The 20,520-nt window shown below is 38.2% G+C and overlaps 1 protein-coding gene across 1 annotated transcript in view; it reads left to right on the top strand.

Annotated features, from left to right (window-relative positions):
- Positions 1-14,231, top strand: part of LOC120514312 — a 29,789-nt gene extending 15,558 nt beyond the window's left edge. Inside the window, exons 2-4 of the mRNA XM_039734638.1 lie at positions 12,210-12,688; positions 13,038-13,390; positions 13,431-14,231. Coding sequence (XP_039590572.1) covers positions 12,210-12,688; positions 13,038-13,390; positions 13,431-14,231 — 1,633 coding nt within the window. The remainder of the gene's footprint in view (positions 1-12,209; positions 12,689-13,037; positions 13,391-13,430) is intronic.
- Positions 14,232-20,520: the final 6,289 nt, after the last annotated feature.

Below are 20,520 nucleotides of genomic sequence, written 5' to 3'. Positions count from 1 at the left end.
ATATCTTTGTGTCTTTCGCTCTTCCTTTTACTCTTTTTTTCCTCAGCTTTGGTCTCACTGGTTGAGCTTCCAGACTAAATTTTGCTTTGAGTGCAGGAGAGCTTTACCACTCTCTCCTAGGATCTATCCTGGCTTAGGCCCAAAATGGCTTTCAGAGTCAAAGGCATTTACACCATGAAAACACTAACCTAAAATGATCTCTCTAAAAGGGCCATGTCTCTAAAGCATCTTGCCTGGAGCCTGATCTGTTATTTTTTAGGCATAGCACATATCTATATATTCCCATCTGGAACCATCTGTCTTGCAGAAGTGAGGTGATGGTTTTTGTGCCCCCTCTCTGCCATAAGTCTCTTCTTAGAAGAGAGTCACATAGCTGCAGGGTCACCTGTGCCCTATTGCCAAAGGAAAACATTGCATGTACCTACTAAGGCTACTACTTTCTCCTCCTTATCTAGATGCCTCTGACTAAGGCAACCATAAACCATCCCAGCCCCTAGCAGCATGTACTGTCTTTTCTGGGAGCTTTTCTCTTGCCTTGTGCCCACTAGCCAGTGCCCTTAGCTCTGGAAACTTCTGGCCACTTGTGCTCATCCTTATTCTGTCAATCTGTCTACAGTATGTTCAGTTTGCTTTACTTCCTTGGGTGAAATGTGGAACACAAGAAAAATCAATCAGACATGGATTAAAGTATAAGATGTCTCAAAGCTTGTTCTGTTTTCTCTTCGGATGAAGACCAAAAATTGTCCTTTGGGACACAGCCCAGGAAGGAGACAAAATGCAGAGGATGGGTAGAATTACTTTATTTTGTTTTGATTTAATTTAAAAGTTAGAGATGACATTAAGTCCCAATGATCAAACAGGAAACGATTAGGCATTTCAAGAGCAATGTTAGGCAAAACCACCAAAACTAAATCAATCTCCTGAGGCCAGGCCATGGTAAAATAGAGTAAACTTTGTATAATGGGTGGAATTTAAGGGATGGCCAAGGTGGATGCAGTCTGTTATCAAAATAAATAAAGCACATTCTTCCTCAATTGTTTTAAAACACAGTTAATGTAAAAATGTTAATAATCAACGCATATCCCACATAGTGATGCAGTGGGACGTCATAGTAAGGGGTGTAGGGATGATGTTCCAGGTGCTCCCTGCATGGAGTTTGTACGTGAGTCCACATGGGCTTGGTATGGTTTCCTTTCACAGTCTAAAGACAATTCCCAAAAAATTTCAAATTTCAATTCAATTCAGTTATCACAATTTTATTAGTCACATGCAAAATAATACAGTATTATTAGCAGTGAGATGCAGTGAAGGCATGGAGGTTAGGTGAATTGCTGGTACTAAATTGGCCTTAATGTGTGTGTTTATTCTGTGATGGCCCTGTCCAGGGGATGTTCCTATGTGCACCCGATGCTTGCTGGGATAGGCTCCAGCTGCCCCCTGCCATGGATAAGCAGGTTTACACGATGAATGCATCAATAAATACCATAATCAGGCCTTCCCATGACAACTCTCAATTGAACTGTCCCTATCCTTAAGGCAAACAGAGAAATATTCTGTATAATTTCAATTACTAAGTAGGGTACTGTTTCAGATTTAGCATGAGAGAGATTTAAACATGTGTTTTTTGTATATAGTGTTTTTCACTTTTACATGCCTGATAACTTCTCCTTTTGTCAAAACAGATCCTAAGTAGGCAGCACGAGCATTTGACATGTTAGTGCTCACATGTCCTCAGCTTATGCCTGCCTGAACATACAATGGCCTGGCGGTCTGAGCAAACCTCTGTCACACATCATACATACCACTGTGACGAAATGTTTACAAAAGCAAAAATGTGATACCAGGCTCTTTGATAAAGCAAATAGAAACAGAAAACTTTCCTACTTCCAAATCAGTTAACTAAGTCTTTAGACACACCTGAACGTTATCCTGTGATAATGAAGTACTGGGGGCTTCGCCCCTTGCTCGCCTCTCTCGCTAACCCCCATTTTTGTTTTTCCAGATACACACTTTTAAGATTTTTTTTTTCTTTGAATTGTTGCTATTTCATTAGTTTCACTTTTATTTTAGAACTTCTGTAAAAACAATATTTGGAATCTTTCGAGTCCCAATGTGCTGAATCTTTTTAATGACTTTGTACCATAATTTAGGATAGGCTTCTCTGTTTGAAATTTCAGCAGAGGCAAAACGATCTACATCATCAGCAGTTAATAATTTTTTTTGCAAAATAACCAATAAATGCATGTGAGGTAAACTCTGTTTTTGAAATTCTCTTGAATTAAACTTCAAAGCCTTACAATATTTACATACTTCTGACATATCTGTGTCCATATATTCGATCTCTATTTGCCTTTTCATTATTTCTCTGAGTAATAATTTCTCTTTCTTTGCGCTAATGCGATGTTTACTTGTTTTTTAACCTCTTTATGATGTTTTACTTTGTTTTCTACTCTGTCTTTTATTTCTGACCTCGCTTTATCCTGCTTTTGTTTCAATGACACCTGGTCCGTTGTGATTATTTTCCCTTTTTCGAGTAATAATTTCTGTTTGTTTGCGATACTGCGATCTTTACTTTCTTTTTTTATACTTTCTGATTTTCCTACTTTCATATTCTTTAACTTTCTCCAGATGTGTATCGCGCCAACGTTTTTTTTTTTTTGAGCCTTTCGAATTCCACTGCTTTCATAATCTCTAACCTGCTCTACATGTGTATAGCGCCAACGTCTGGACTGGACGTGCTTTTTTTTCAATTCCACTTGTTCCGGGGTGATAATTACTTTCCTTATTTTCTGAATTTGCACATACATTATTCTTTTTCTTTCTTGTCTCTCCAACGCTTTGGAGTCTCTTTTCTCCGCACTGCTTTCTTCTTTGCTTAGTTGTTTATGATTCATTTATAACATATTGTCCTTTTATGCTTTATATGCCCTGAGAGCCCTGGATCTGTGTGTGCTCAAAGCCAAAACACGAGTGAGTGTGTTGTTGCCCATGCTCTTATTTGATATTGGTTGTAAGTAGGGCGTGTTTTGCAAGGATCTCATGTTCTTCGTCATCATGAGACGGTCCTGGGTTAATCTCTTGGCACAAAGTCTCACGTTTAAGGTCCGTGGCCAATCTCTTTAGTCTCGCATTTCTTTTAAGTGTCTTCCATGATCTTCATGTCTTGTCGCCCTAGTGTTTCTTTCTGGGATTTTTTTTATAATAGAGACTTATTTTTCCACAATTACAATACATAGACAAAAAAAGCAATGTTTTCTGTCATTAAAATATAGTTAATGGTACATATTGTGAATTTATATTATGAACAATTTGCCATATTTGACATCTGAGATGAAGACTGGACTCCTTCAGTACTGTGTCTCTTCAGAGAATCCATGGGTACCGGTGGTTTGACTTTGTATCGAATGAGCGGTTGTCACGGATTCCTGAATGTGACACATTACCTGATCTGCAATTGAATGTCATGCACAGTAAATATGTAGCAGTACAATTGAGATGCAAAAAAAATGCAATTATCTTTTAGTTAGTCCTGTACCCCTAACCCTAAATGGCAAACTTTGCCTATGCTTCACATAAGAGACTACTTCAGGGACCCAACAAAGAAAACAGGTAGCCAAATGGGTACTTATTTGTAACATTTAAATTATATACAGTGTATATATATATATATATATATATATATATATACACATATATATATATATATTTAGTGAATAATTTTAAGCCTGACAGAACAACAGAACAAAGATTTGGGGATTTGCCCTGTACATTGTATGAAGCAGGCAATTCAGACTGATACTAGTCTGTTTTATCTGTAAAATAACAAAAGACACATGAAAATTGTACATTAGTTGGTTTTATATTAAGGCCACAGGAAGTGGGATGAAGTCATCGACATGGGATGGAAGTGAGGTCATCTATAAGGGAATGGAAGTGGCAAGGCTTTGGTTATTCTTCTGTGGGTCTGAAAGAAGAGAAAAGACATTAGTACTCATCACCAACCCTCTTTCCGATGTTTTAATGCCCGGTGTTGGACCCTTTAGTGGTGATCAACAGAGCTTGAATTTGATGCAGCACTGATTGTATCTTTTGCTGCACTGACCTCAGCTCAGCCAAACCCAAAATCAGAGGTTCCACTGTCTGTCATAATAGTTACTAAATGTCCCTGTTGTTTGGTGCATGTTGTGTTCTATTTATCACCATATCCATTGTATCTTATTATGGGGATTAACTAAACTTAAAAAATGTTATTACCAATAATAATTTTATTATTACATGTGGATGTTTACTGCTTTTTGTGAAGTCAAGGGCAAATCTAAGGGCAGAAATAATTACATTTCTATCAAACAAAAACTCTAACCTTGTGCAGTTCTTAAAAGATACAGACTTTAGCATGAAGTTATGTTCCCTGCAGACTTTACCTTTTAAAAAAAAATAACTTACCACTTCAGGAAACAAATAAAACAATTACTGGCAGCAATAATAAAACAGAAGGCTCAAAAAAAGAAAATGAAACTTTGGATACAAAAAATTGAAAACAACTTCTTTGATAACTTCAAAACTTAACTCACTAAATTAACGAAGCAGAAGTGAGAAACAAAGATGACAATTTTAACAACCTAAAACTTATTGATATCAGTCATTTACAAAATATCATTAGTTAAATGTGAAGACTCAGTAGAAGGTTTTTGTGTGGGTTCTGGACTCATTTAGCAATTAATTACATTTAATCTGAACAATTAAACAATGATCTCTCTATAATTGAAGAAATTGTGTTGACTGATCATTCCTCATACGTTATATTAAAAAATGTAAAACTAGTTTACTTCTTGATAAATTTTAGGTAAAAAAAAATAGTGAGTGTGAATTTTTAAGATCATATTCCATACATTTGAGACAAGGGTCCTCTGCTTGATAGTCTGAATGAGTGATCCGAAGTCCTGCTTCAGCACTTTTGGTTGGTGATAATGGATGTCATTCATGCCAGTCTGCTACAGTCCTAATTCCCTAATCTTCTGTTTCTTAAAAACTTACAAGGCCCTCCTTTTGATATGCTGTACACAATATAAGTGCCAGGGAAGCAGGACGCAAACATGTTGTTCTCAAAGTTTGGAAAGTTTAGGCTCAGAAGAACAGAGCTGATGATAAAGTTAACATTTTGACAGTGAGCAGACAAGTTGGGAGAGCTGAGTGGATCAAATTGGCCAGACTATGGATTCTGGTGTGGACTGTGCTTCTGGTGCTGCTACTGATCTGCATCATAAAACAAATAAGACTCCGCTTAAGGCAACCATTAAGTGTTGACACCTTAGAATCAGTCAGAAAAAAACTAAAGTAGAAGAAATTTTGCGCACAGTCTGAGAACTTTCTTTTCTAACAGTATCTTTTGGCATTACAGAAATTGCTCAATTTCCTTTTCCAGAGTATATAGTTCCTCACAGATGTCTGAAAACTTAAAGTGAGTATTCCTCTGTTGTCTGTGTTCATCCACTTTCTGCAATGTCCATAGTAAAATGTAGGGGCACTCAAAAGCTGGCCCCAAACCAAATGATCCAAGGAATCAAAAAGTAAAAAAAAAACAAGAAGGGTTTTATTATACAGAGTTAAACACAACAGGAAGAACATAAAGCACAACAAAAAGGTAAATTTAACAAATGAGTCCTTGAATACCACATGAGTTGAATGGTTCACCACCCCACAATACCATACTGTCAATCACTGCTCACCTTCCACAAATTTACTAGATGCAATCCTATGCAGTAACCTTTAGGCACCCACATAAAATGTAGAGGAATCCCTCTGTGTCCTGGTCATGGGGAACATTGAAAATACTATTAGGAATTTAAATAAACTCAAGATCATGAACTGCCCTGATTCTGCATGGAAGCACACACTACTTTATTTTACTTAGCAGTATTTTATCCGTGCACCAAGAGGCAGATAAGTGTCATATATAATGCCTTTTGTATTGCTAGGATACTTTGAAATTTACGGTAAAAAACACTTTCTTGGTCATTAATTTTTATAAACAACTCTCATTGAATCTACATATTTCTAGCCTATAATCAGGTTTATGATTCATTTTTCTCTTCACCTTTCCCTTCTTCCCACAGTTTGTCATTCTTCCAATTCTTTTCCTTATTTTCCTGAACACTAATTGTCTATTTTAGTCAGTCTTTCAAAATACATATTTTCTTGAGTTTCTTCATTATTTTTTTAGTTTGCTGTGATTTCCAACTAGTTTACAGTACTTCTCTACGTACAATACAGCCCAACTAAAATACACTAAAGCCCAGCAAAAAATATAGAAAGCCCAAGCATTCCTTGAACTTTGCTAAAACAGAGCACAACCTGGAATTAATTAAACAACTAGAACATAAAAACTACACAAATCACACACATTATCATAATGTTAACAAATTACTAAATAAATATACAGTTCATTTTAAGTCTCTAGGAAAATGCAAAGGCTCATCTGAAAAACATCTGAAAATTTAATTGAGCAACTAGCCATGCTACATTACTAAGACGGTTTGAAATCTAAGTAATCAACGTTTAACTCATTGTTAACGTTTGTAGTGCAGCACTTATCAAAGTATATTTTGTAATGCATGTAAGTAATAAAATGCATTGCATTTGTCATTCTAAAAATGGCGCATTACAAATATTTGTAGTAATAAAATGCATTTCTGCATATGTTGGAATGACAAATGCAAAGCATTTATCTCTGTTATGCTATTTAGCAATGGATTCGTAAAAGCAGTGTTAATGTTTGTGATGTGCCATCTGTTGAAATGACAAATTCATTACATTTTGTTTCTACAAAGGTTTGTGATACACAATCTCTGGGAATGACAGAGATATAGCAACTGGACAGACACACAGATAATTGTCTATTTATTAAGGTGGACCACTGTGTGTTTGTAATGAATAGATTATTTATTACCTACAAAGTAAATAGTCTAAAGGCTATTCTAGCATTTTGAAATTAGAATGAAATGCTCCCACTGTGGGTGTCACGGTGGCGCAGTGGTAGCGCTGCTGCCTTGTGGTTAGGAGACCCGGGTTCGCTTCCCGGGTCATCCCTATGTGGAGTTTGCATGTTCTCCCTGTGTCTGCGTGGGTTTCCTCCCACAGTCCAAAGACATGCAGGTTATGTGCATTGGTGATTCTATATTGTGCTGTGTGTGTACCCTGCTGTGGGATAGCGCCCTGCCCGGGGTTTGTTTCCTCCCTTATGCGCTGGGATTGGCTCCTGTGACCCTGTAGTTAGGATATAGCGGGTTGGATAATGGATGGATGGATTGATGTGGGACAGGAGCCAGTGGGACAGTCAGTTACCTACTTTGTTCAGCTGGGCATATTGTAGTTTAACCTATTGATTACATACCTATAGCATTTCCTTGTTGCTAATTATTCCTTTTTTTGTTGTTAGTTTGTTCTTTTTAGGTCGTTATGTGGGAACGGTCCTGATTGCACCCACAAAAATCCACAATATACAGGTGGGCAAAAGTAGGTTTACAGTTGTTTGTATGGAAAAATGCTGAGAGGAACGTAGAGGAAGATCTGGTGCCACCAGGTTGAGTCTTGTTCATATAACACCAGGGACTGATGACATCTGCGGTGGGCTGGTGCCCTACCCGGGGTTTGTTTCCTGCCTTGCGCCCTGTGTTGGCTGGGATTGGCTCCAGCAGACCCCCGTGACCCTGTAGTTAGGATATAGCAGGTTGGGTAATGGATGGATGGATGGATGTTCTCAGTGCTGTTGAAAAGTGTATTTTATCTCTCTCTCTATATACTAAAATAAATTTTATAGATCCATACTTCCAGTGTCCAAAACAAACAGAAGTAAAGCCTCTGCATGGTGCTTCTAGTGTAGAAAGCTTGAGCCCTGCAAGACTTCTGAGACTTTAATGAAGGTTTAACAGGCAAATCCTGCATCAGTGCAACTGTCAGAGTCATCCATGGTCTCACTCTCACACTTATGGACAGACACAAATGAGACGTTATGTACTTATACATCTAAAAATAATTATTACATTAATGAATATCATTACATTCATTTAGTTTAGGTTTCAAAAGTGTGGACACTGGACCATAATGATCTTAAGGACTTAACAGCATCTTCTAGTCTATTAAGTCGCCCTATAGCAGTGTACTGCCAGCATCAATCAAAATCTTCCCATCTTAAGCATGGGAAAGGCTCTATATAAATAAAATGTATTACTATTATTAACATTAACTGATTGTCAGTCCATGTTTTGGGAGAAACACAGTCATTATCTGTATTGTTTGCAGCAGAAACCTCTGCATTCATGGTTGAATCCAGCAAATTCTCTGGTGGAATCAGTGGCTTGATGATGGTGGATTATCTGAGACAATGTTTTTTAAGGATGAGCCTTTGTGTTTTTGGAGTCTGTTCTTCTAAAAGTTTATTTTGTTGTATTTGCTGCAAGACAGTTTTGGTCTTTTTACATGTTGCCCTTGGTAAGATGATGTGCTGTGTCCTCAGTTCTTAATAGCTCAAATAATAGTTTAAAGTGGTGCATTACTTAGTGCCATCATTTAGTTTTACTAATATAAATGGGCCATCCCTTTCAGCTCATTACTCCAAAGAGAAAGAAGTCAGTACAGGGTGGTCGAGATCTAATTGTGTGGATCCAGATCGTCTGGATGACTTTGATTTATGCAGGGACGATTCCAGTTTGGTGCAAAGATGACTTTTCATGTCATCTGTTCGCACAGTTCTCGATTGTTCGGGATTTTTTGGGTGATTTTCTATGTAACAAACTTAATAAGTTATAGCGTAATGAAAATTACATAATTAGATCTGGACCACCCTATATGTCTAGCATGAGAAGTTGTTATTAGTTTCCAAATATACAGTATCTTACAAATATTATTGCTTTAAGAAAAATAATAAGATAGTGGATTGTACAAGGACCAGGGTGGTTTAAAAGGGTTTTGGGGTGCCTTGCTTTCACATACATATTCAGCAAACCTTTCAATGAGTAATGAATCAAACAAAAAGTGGTTGTTCAAGATGTTTATATGGGTTCAAGACTGACTTAACACAGGAAGTAAAGGATTATGATGTGAGGTACTTTTTTATTGTTCAAAGTGGTGTCTCAGGAACAAGTTTTAGAGCCAAAGCTCTTTTTAATATACATAAATCATCTTGACAAGAATATAAATTTCAAGTACTTTGTAGGTTAAGTTTGCAGATGTTATCAAATTATTAGGATTGCCAGATACTCTAGAGTCAGATGGATCATTGCAGAAATACCTGGACAAAATTCAGACTTGGGCAAATTTGTGGCAAATGAAATTTTAATATAAGTAAATGTAAAAAATATTACATGTGGGAAGTAAAAATGATTTGAAACATGATGGTGCAAGTTATTTGGGGGAGATCTGAGCTCTAACAGACATCCTGACAGTGTACAGATGCGATTAAGATGTTAGGATATACAACCTCATGTGTGGAGTACACATCAGTAGAGGTTATGTTTAAACTTCTTTAAATAATACACCTCACAAGGAGCACACAGTCAAACTATGGACACATGGCAAAAAGTGTGGCAGACAGTAGGACTTCAAAACTCAAACTGATGATATTTGACAGAAATTACGTGACTAGGACTGATGATCTTTATTTGGCTGAACGGCCATCAAAATTGTTCCATTGTTCTAATAAGCATTTAATAAACTTGGCTAATCCAAGAGGTACACGTAGAAGATATGAATAGAAAGTGTTAACTTTTCATTGTAGCAGTATGAATGTAAAATGGCCAGGTGAAAGGCCACGTTAATCTGCAGCTCTTTGTGTACAAGCAAAGGGTAATCAGTTCTGCTTTACTAATTATTGTTTCTTTTTATTTTATCTTTTTTCATTTTACAAATTGGAGGTTATGTTTTTCCATAATCACCAAGGTAATAACTTCAATTCTCATTTCTCACCTCTGCTCTAAAACATCCTGATGCAGTTTTTTTTTTTGTAATAATCCTGAGGTGTTCAACAACTTTATTAATTGTGCTGTGATTCCTGCTGTTTATTACAAGGAGTGGGGCATAGCGATGCAAAATGTGAAATGTTATAAGTTGTCTTGGCTAAATAGATACATTCAAAAATGACACTTGCGGTTCATTCAATGGCTTAGTTTTGTTTCAATCTTTTTATCTCTCATTGTCAAGTAAGAAGACTGCTTATTTTGTAATATTTGATTTCGGATTTTTTTCTGGAATTACATGTCTCTGTTAGGACTATGACCCTAGCATGATGGGGATGTCGATGTATCTAATTAATCATTACAACTACTAGGTTCTGTAGTGATTAAAGGAATATTACACCAAAACAGTTTTTTTTTTTTACATTTTATTGAATTTGTTAAAATCAAATAACATTCCATACAAGCATGTCAAGTTTTACAAAACTAGGTTGGAAACAAATCAACCCTCACCCATGATAAAGAGAGCTAGGTCAACAGAGTAAAGCTTTAATAGTAGGAAAAATAAGTAAATACATAAAAATAAATAGAGTAAAAAAAGGGAAGTGAATCCACTTTCTCAATTTAAAAGCTTATTCTAAAATGTTATTGATTAGATCCTGCCAAGTTTTGAAAAAGTTTTGTACAGATCCTCTAAGTGAGAATTAGATTTTTTCCAATTTCAAATAGTATATAACATCAGTTATCCACTGAATTACAAGAGGATAGTTATGATTCTTCCATTTGAACAAGATAAGTCTACATGTTAATAATGAAGTAAAGGCAATTACAGTTTGTTTGTCCTTCTCAACTTTAAGCCCATCTGGGAGTCCATCAGACACAGCTGTTAATGGGTTAGGAGGGATTATGACACCAAGGCTGAAGGTATTTAAAGATTTTGGTCCAGAATGATGTTAATTTAATAACGCCCTAAACATATTACCCAATGAGGCTAGAACTTGATTGCAACGTTCTCAGGTTGGATTTTGCCCTGGAAACATTTTGGACAATTTTTAAATGAGAGAGATGTGCTCGATATATATCATTTTATGTTTAATAATTTTATGCTTTGCACATATGGAGCTCGAGTGAATTCCTTACATGGTAAGATTTTTTTTTATCTGTTACTTACTCTGTGTTGTTTCTAGTGATGGCAGAGAAAATATTTTAATCTAATTTGTTTGTGAGGAACTGACACAAAAAGCTTCTATGACAACCAATGTTGAACTTCTTCTTCTTCTTTTTCTTCTTCTTCATCTTTCCCCACTTTTATGTGGGTTAGATGTGCTTGATCAACCTTCTCCATACAACTTGGTCCTGCATCTCCTCCCCATCAGATCCTTTTCCTTCAGATATTCTTTTCCTTTATTCATCCACCTCAGTTTTGGCTTCCATTACTTTTTCTTGCTCTGCTCTTCCATTCCCATCACTGCTTTGCCCATATGTTTATTTTGTCTACTCGTCACATGTCCTTACCACTTAAACATACTTTCCTTTTATTTCTTAGATTTCTCACCCTCTTTTGTTGTACCTAATATTGTCTCATTTCTTATTCTGTCCTTTTTTGTAACTCCACAAATCCATCTCAACAGTCCAATTTCTTCTACATCTAACTTTTTCTCCTGCACTCCCTTTACTGTCCATATCTCAGCTCTATACATCATTGCTGATCTTTTCAATGTCTTAAAAACCTTACTTTTAGCCTTCACCTTAATTCTTCGATCACAGAACACTCCTGATACCTTCATTCAATTGTTCTATCTACACTGCACTCTATGGGTTATCACAGCATCTAAATTTCCATCTTGGGCTACCACTGATCCCAGATATTTAAATGTATCCTCTGTTTTCAATAGCTCTCCCTACAGGCTAACTTCTGTATCCTGATCATCATTAAACCTCATATATTCTGTCTTCTTCCTATTTATCTTCAATCCTCTATCTTCCAAAACCCTTCTCCATTCTTTCAACTTCCTTTATACTTCTTCTTTTCTGGTGCAGCATAATGTGTCTTCAGCAAAAAGCATTCATCAGGGGGATTAGTCTTTTATCCCACGACTCTACACATCCATAACCAGATCAAAGAAGTAAGGGCTCAAATGTGCTGCTGAACAAACATCAAAAAATTCAAAAACTTTCATGAAACCGATCTCAGTTAACTCGTGTTGCATAACCTATGTCATGTATCAAATGTTTTCTCACAATATTCTAACTCACTCTCAGAGTGATTTGGCGAAGAGAGATCATCGCAGAACAGTGGAGGGAGGCGGAGGGCATCTGGATCCCTAAGGAGGAGAATTCAACAAAACTGGAGCACTTTCGATCCATCTCACTTCTCAGTGTGGAGGGCAAAATCTTCTTTAGCATTTTAGCTAGAAGGATGACAGACTTCCTACTGAAGAATGGTTATATTGACACATCGGTACAAAAGGGCGCCATTCCTGGAGTGGCAGGGTGCCTGGGACATACTGGAGTCGTCACACAATTGATAAGGAAAGCACGTGAGGGAAATGGAAATTTAGCTGTGCTTTGGCTGGATCTTGCCAATGCATATGGGTCAATCCCTCACAAGCTGGTTGAGACGACTCTAGATTGGCACCATGTACCCTTTAAGATCAAGGGTCTCATTATGGATTATTACAGTAATTTCAGTCTGAGAGTTACTTCAGGGAGCATTGCATCAAACTGGCATCGACTCGAGAAAGGGATAATTACTGGCTGTACAATTTCTGTGATCCTTTTTGCTCTTTGCGATGAATATGTTGGTCAAGGCTGCTGGAACGGAGTGCAGAGGCCCCCTGTCCAAGTCTGGGATCTGGCAGCCCTCGATCAGAGCCTTTATGGATGACTTGACAGTCACCACTACCTCAGTGCCTGGGTGCAGGTGGATTCTCCAGGGCCTGGTTAAGCTCATTTCTTGGGCAAGGATGAGCTTCAAGCCAATAGAATCCAGGTTTATGGTACTGAAGAGAGGGAAAGTGGTGGACAAGTTTCACTTCTCAGTGGATGGCGTAACAATACCATCAATTAATGAGAAACCAGTCACTAGCCTAGGTAAGGTTTTTGACTGTAGCCTCAGAGATACTGCGTCAATACAGACAACGATCAAGAAGCTGGAAGCTTGGTTGTCGGCAGTAGATAAGTCGGGTTTACCTGGCAGATTTAAGGCATGGATATACCAGCATGGCATTTTGCCACGGATTCTTTGGCCGCTGTTGGTGTATGAAGTGTCGATGTCAACAGTAGAGGCCCTGGAGAGGAAGATCAGCTGTCATATCCGAAGATGGCTTGGCCTGCCTCGCAGTCTAACGAGTGTAGCACTATATGGCAGGAGTAATAAGCTTCAGCTTCCTTTCAGCAATCTGGAGGAGGAGTTCAGGGTTTCTCGTATAAGAGAGGCCCTAGTCTACCAAGGCTCTGGAGATTCTAGAGTAACAGCAGCAGTTATTGAACAGGCGAACAGGAAGGAAGTGGAGAGCACAAGAGGGACTGGAGTTGGCAGAGTCTCGGCTGAGATACAAGGCACTTGTGGGTATAGTGGCAACGGGGCGAGCAGGTTTGGGAGCAATCCCAAAGCCACAGTACAACAAGGCTCAGGGTAAGGTGAGACGAGAATTGGTCCTAGAGGAAGTCCGAGCAGGTGTCGAGGAGGTGAGGACCAGCAGGGCGGTGAGCATGCGGCAGCAAGGGGCATGGACGAGGTGGGAAGGAGCGCTGGAGAGGAAGATCACTTGGAATGACATCTGGAAGGCAGAGCCACAGCGTATTAAGTTCCTGGTCCAAGCTGTGTACGACGTGCTCCCCGGCCCAACGAACTTGCATGTTTGGGGCAAGAGTGAAGTTCCAACATGTCCACTCTGTCCTAGACGAGGGTCTCTGGAGCATATTCTGAGTAGCTGCCCAACATCTGCATCGTCCAAGCAAATCCTTTTGTTGGAACTGTCAGTCCCATGGGAGGACCGCATGGAAGAGGCAAATGAGCGTAAGCGGCTCAAGTACCAGGAGCTCATTGAGGACTGCCGAAGGAGGGGCTGGAAGGCTTGCTGTGAGCCTATAGAAGTAGGGTGCAGAGGCTATGCCGCTCGATCACTGTGTAAGATCTTTGCCAGGCTTGGAATCACAGGAGCAGCAAAGAGGAGAGCCATTAAATCCATCACAGAAGCAGCAGAAAGAGCCTTGAGGTGGATTTGGATCAAGAGGTCCGCAAAGTGGGCCAGTGCTGCTGAGACACAAGTTGGGGCGTGATCAACCCCAGCTGGGTCACCTGAGAGAGGGTGTCTGATGTTGTGAGACCCGAAACACCCAATGATCTTAGGAAACATCACTGATGATGTGTCCCAGTGCATCCAGAGATGTATCTGAGTACTGTACTAACACATGTATTTTAGATAAAATATTTTAAATAAACCACTCATAAGCAGCTAGAGGTCCTGCGCAGTAATAACTCATTCATTGGCTGTCATTACACTTTTTGTTATCAACATTGACAAACAAATAGGAAAGAAAAGCCAGTGAAAACTTTAACAGCTGGAGAGTATACCTTCAACTTGTGCATATCTGAGGTGTCTCAATAAGCAGAAGGTCAATTCAGTGGTGCAGTTTCATAAACTGTCACTGAAAAACCCAGAAATATGGCATTATGGTTTAATGACCAATGAATGAGTGGAGAGTCAGGTCTTCACTTCAAAAGCTTCATTCCTTTTGCACATGTTCCTCAGTCATTCATGAGGGGATTTTCCGGAAGTGGTTTGTTTAAGAATATTTTAGCCCAAAAAAACGTGTCTGATATTGTAAGCATACAACTGGATATTTGACATATGGATTAGGCAACAAGAGTAAATTGAGATTTTGTTCCTGGTTGTTTTAATGTTGCTTGCACTTGTCTCTGCACTGGTCCCCATAGAAGTTTTTTGTGTCAGAAAGTTTGTTATCTCCGTTCTCCATAAAAACCTGAGATTAAAATTTCCTTGGGTATTACTACAAACAGCATGATGTAAGTAACAGAGGAATATGCCACCCAACAATTACCGTATATACTCGTAGATAAGTTCTCCTGCGGATAAGCCGGGACTTGATTTTACAGTATAATTTCTAGTATTTTATAATATCGGTCATATAAGTTGAATGCAGAAAACTCACGTTATTGGTGCAAGGGATTATGATATGTTAACGCCCACCTGAAAGAGTAACCACAGAGCAGACTGCTTTTTTTTTCCTATGTGGGTGCGTCAATGCACTGTATCACCACGTGCTCCTAACCTCTCTCTCTCTCTATTGTGCCTATGTGACCACACGGTAATACCCAAACTATTCTGAAGCAACGTTTGCACTGATTTGTGTTTTTTGTATTTCACACCCTCATACACCTTTATCGTAAGAGCATTTCTACGATGGAGCATTCGATCAGAAAAAAATATGAAGCTGGATTCAAATTAAACGTCATTGAAGTAGCGAAAGAAATTGGTAACGGCACTGCTGCAACAAAATTTGATGTGTCTGAGAAACTGATGCGAGATTAGAGGAGGGAAGAAGATGTAAAAAAAAATGAAGTGTTGCATTTTTGAACGGGTGTATAAGTTGGGATCTGATTTTATGATAAATTTTTTGGGTTTCAAGACCCGACTAATACGTGATGTCACACATGTGCGCATGGGAGGCAGCTAAAGGGCTTGAGTAAGGACAGTTCCGAGACATACCGGGATGTGGCAGAGTGCCTGACTCTTTTTCTCCCTAGCCTGCAGACCATTCACAGGTGATTCCACCTGGTCCTCTTGACGTCATTTCCAGGACCTGGCCAATGGAAGGAGACCTTGCCGGCTCCAGCCCCTGTGATGTCACGTCCGGGCTCACATAAATGACAGAAGACCTACATGAGCCCGACCAGTTTGACTTCACTTCCTGTCTTCCCCTTTAAAAGCCTCCACCTTTTCCCTATTCCCTCTGTTCTGTTTTGTGCACATCCGTGCTGTATTTATTGAAAAACTGCTTTGCAGCCAGGAAACTAGATTATACGGGTGGCTGCCCCAAACCTTTATATCACTCTGTCTCGAGTTTCTGATGTTGAGTATATATGGTATATATTTTTTAAGTCTTGAGCCATAACCCTTTTGTATATTTACAATCTCAGAGAAGAGATAATGTGTAACATTTTCGCTAACATAACAAACTGTGACATCTGGCTTTACAACAGAAAGCGTTGCCCTCAGGTGGAAAGGCTCAATAAAATTAAAAGAATTTTTTTTCAGAATTAGATTCAGGGATTGCTGCAGGTGTTTCTGAAAGAGAGAAGCCAGACAAGATGAATCCTCTTTGTGAGCATAATCAAAATGGGTAAGACAAAATATTATTGAGCATCTCTTAATATTTTTTTATTCACCATGACAGCCTAAAGGTCTGGAATTTTTTTTAATTGTTTCAAAATACAACTTTTTACACAGTTAAATGTTTAATAGGCTTGAGCAGAAGTTAAGCAGAATTTGGAGCATATTTTGCAAATGTTATGTTATCAGAATCATTGAGCTTTCTATTGAGGCACTCTCTGGGTGAATAAAGGCAAAGTGTTCACTTTTTGGCTCACAAGATGTATTGTTATCAGTATTCCAGACAAAAATGCTTCAATTAAAAGAAAGCACTTAACATGCCTAGCCTGAACTAGAGGCTTTCCCAAGGATTACTCTCAAAAGGAGTTTTTTAATTCGTCTGCCACTGCTATTATGAGACTCCTGTAGGACCATTGTTGCCAAGGCAACAAAGATAGATGGGCAAGACCAGAGGCAAATGGTGCCTGGAACAAGCCTACCTGAGGGCCACGAACATCATCCAAAAATCTCATTAGCCATTTTTAATATTTTTCAAAGAGGTATTGGACTAGTATTCCTCAACAAATCAATTATCTGTGACCTTGAGCTGGGTAAGCACATAACACAACTTGAAGCTCTTATATGGCAACAGTTTCTTTTCTTCTTATACAATTTTTCCTAATGCAACAAATCAAGACTTTCCAGGAGTGACTGTGCACTTAACATAGCTTTGCCAGAAGGCGGTGTTTAATATCTTCTTATACTGTATAAACCTGTGTCTTTAGGTTGATTTCTCTTTTATCTGTGTGTCCGCATATACAAGAATGGATGCTTTAACAGCCTTTCAATATGTTAGTAGGTACACATATCTTATTTTGACTTTTCTCTTTCTAATGCCCAATAATAAGCTCACTAACATTTAGCCTAGGTATCACTCCCAGAAAAATGCAAACCACCCATGTAAGCAGATAATAATTATAAAAAAAAAGCTTCCTATTGTTATTTATCTCTTGGGATGAATTAGCCTAATTTGTGCCCCTACCCTTTATCTGAAAGGGAGTGAAAAGGTTAAATTCTGCATTGGAGGAATAGGAAATGATCATAACTGCTGAAAGCCCTTACTCAGCTACCATTCTAATAATGTGGTTCCCTGTTCTTTTATTGTGTTATCTGTGCACAATTTTATAAGCCCTAATAAAAATGAATTTATTTCTAATAATAGTAAATGTTATTTAAAGCCACCTTTTTAAGCCAAAAGTATCTTTAAAGAAAACTATAAAATAAAGTAAACACCATCAAATAATTATTTAAAAATAATGGAAAAATGGCCCGTCTCAAAAGCCATACATGTGTGCATATGTATGTGTGTGTGTTTTTAAATAGCAATAGCAGGGGAGTGACGGATGTCTAGAGGTAGGGAATTCCACAGCCTGGAGCAACAGCTATAAATGCTTGGTCACCCAGGGACAAGTATCTAGTGTAGGGACAATGAGTTATTCCTCATTAGTGGCTACAAGCTGTGAAATAGTATAGCAGGTATGAACGATATGAAGAAGCAACAGGTTAAAGGGCTTTGTGGGCAGAGAGAGGAATTTTGTAAGAAATATAATATGTAATTGGTAACCAATGGAGAGTAATGAATGAGGCAGCGATGAGTCTAAGATTTTGTGTGGGTCATAACACTGGCTGATGAGCATATTATAATCTGCTGATTACTTTGTTAGATTCTCCAGAAGGCACGGCATTATACTGAAACAGTATAAATGGGAACTGGGAAAAGAATGAACGAGCGTTTCAGCTGTCTAGTCAGTCATAGAAAGTCATTGTTGTAAAATATTTCTGATAGAAAGTAAATTTAGTTAAAGAAAGTAGATTTAATTAAATTATTTACATTTTTCAAATGAAAGCTTTGGGTTTAAAATGACACTGCAATTCCTTATTTGGCAGCAAAGACAGAGTAACCACTGTCTATGCCAAAATGTTTTAGCACATACACTGTAAGTAATACTTCTACCTTTTTCCCTTTACTTTTTACAAAGTTGTGGCTGAACAAGTCATAAATATGCATGAAATATTCAACAAATAATGTTAATGGAAAGTCATCTGCAGGCTTGATGTGAACACAGAAAATCTCAGGGTATATACACAAACAAACTCATCTAGATGGAAAGGGTATATGAGTAGGTCAAATACTGAGCTGTACCAAGAAAATGCATGGATTTGTAGCTGGCAGAAGATGGAAACTGTTGTCTGCCAGACAGATAACATTGAAACCATATCTCCTGTGCACCTGTAAGATGTCAGTGTGATTTAAAGTATTAGATAGGAACAAAATTGTACAATGTATCAAAGCAAGTGAAAGGTTCAGTAAATGTAAGAACTGAGCAGTAATTTTTGTCAGCAGCTATAAGACAATAATTCATTATTTTAACCATACCAGTCCAGGTGCTATTGTTAGCACTGAATCCTTGAATGGAAGTGATCAAACAAATTTTCCTATGAGTATTACAAATTTTAGCTCTGATAGCAAAGGTAAACCATCAAAACACTTTGCCATACAGCATTTTAATTGTTTAAAATAATGCATTAAATTATATAAATATAACATTCTTTTATATATAAATGTCCTGTATCAGACTGCAATTTGTTAGCTTCAAGGACCATGTTTCGGATGCAGATGTAAGCAGCACTGGAGCACCACAAGGAACAGTCCTGTCTCCTTTTCTCCTCAACCTGTACACTTTGTAGTATAAATATTAAACTGGTTTATGTCAGCCCTGCGGTGGGCTGGCGCCCTGCCCGGGGCTTGTTTTCTGCCTTGCACCCTGTGTTGGCTGGGATTGTCTCCAGCAGACCCCCGTGACCCTGCAGTTATGATATAGCGGGTTGGATAATGGATGGATGGATGGTTTATGTCGCAGAAATTCTTAGATGATTCTGCACTCATGGAGTGCAGTGATAAGGAGGGTAAATATACAGTATTCGAGGAGTGGGTGTAGAGGTGGTCCACTCCTACAAGTACCTGGGGGTCTACAGCAATGACATGTTTAACTGAACACAAAGGAACTACTGTATATAAGAAAGGGTAGAGCAGGCTCTTTGTCCTTAGCAGACTGTGTTCCTATGTGAGAAATGACATTCTTCACATCTTGTACCACTCTGTGATGGCCAGTGCAGTTTCATATTCAGTGGTGTGCTAGGCTGGTAACATAGCTTAAAAAGAGGCCCACTTAATTAACAGGCTAAATAAAAGGGCATGCTCAGTTATAGGACCCACTCTGGACTACCTGGAGGTAGTAGCAAAGGGGAGAATTAAAACAAAAATGAGTACCATTATCAATAATGCTGAATATCTTCTCTCTGAGACACTGAGGACTTTCAGCCAACAAATCAATGAGCAGATGTTTGTCAAGAAATGCTACTGGGGCTCCTGTATACCAACAGCAATATGCTTGCATGATGTCTCACTGTGATTGTGACAGCTAAAACTGAAGAATGGCAAAATGAAAAATAAAAAAGATTAAAGAAAAATTCACAATTATTAAAATGCATAGATTGAAAGCAAAAATGAAATAAGGAAAGGATAGTATATGATAATAAAATCAACAATTAGCTACTAAACAGAAAGGTCCACAAGAATTAAATCTAAAACGTAGGAATTCAGAATATTGAAGGAGTCACAAAAGTAAAAAATGGAGCCAAACAACACTGTTGTAAGCAACTAATGCTACAGCAAACAGGCTGTGGCAAATGGTGTATTAAATAACCTTTAAGGTCCCATCTCATTACACAAGTATTCCAGTGAGTTTCAGTTATGGATTTCATATACATAATCTTAGCAGTTTGGAGGCAGCCGTGGCACACTGCAGGGACAAGTAGTCATGTAGCCCGCCATACCCAGTGACTCAGTCTAACCAGTCTATGACTCGCCCTGACAAAATCAAACAGCTTTTTAATTTGTCTTGGGCTGTAGGTGTGAGCTCTGTGTGTGCACAGTTTATTGATTTAGTAGCAAAAAGTAATTTCTTATTTCAACTGATGAGTTAAAATAAGCCTCAAAACACCAGTCTTTCAATACAGTTGTGCTTGAAAGTTTGTGAGCACTTTAGAATTTTCTATATTTCTGCATAAATATGACCTAAAACATCATCAGATTTTCACTCAAGTCCGAAAAGTAGATAAAGACACAATAGTTAAACAAATGAGACAAAAATATTATACTTGGTCTTTTATTT

This window comes from Polypterus senegalus, chromosome 14, assembly GCF_016835505.1.
Source record: "Polypterus senegalus isolate Bchr_013 chromosome 14, ASM1683550v1, whole genome shotgun sequence".
In the NCBI taxonomy this organism is placed as follows: domain Eukaryota; kingdom Metazoa; phylum Chordata; class Cladistia; order Polypteriformes; family Polypteridae; genus Polypterus; species Polypterus senegalus.
The sequence above is the reverse complement of the archived record's forward strand: the minus strand, read 5'-3'. Positions and strand labels throughout refer to the sequence as shown.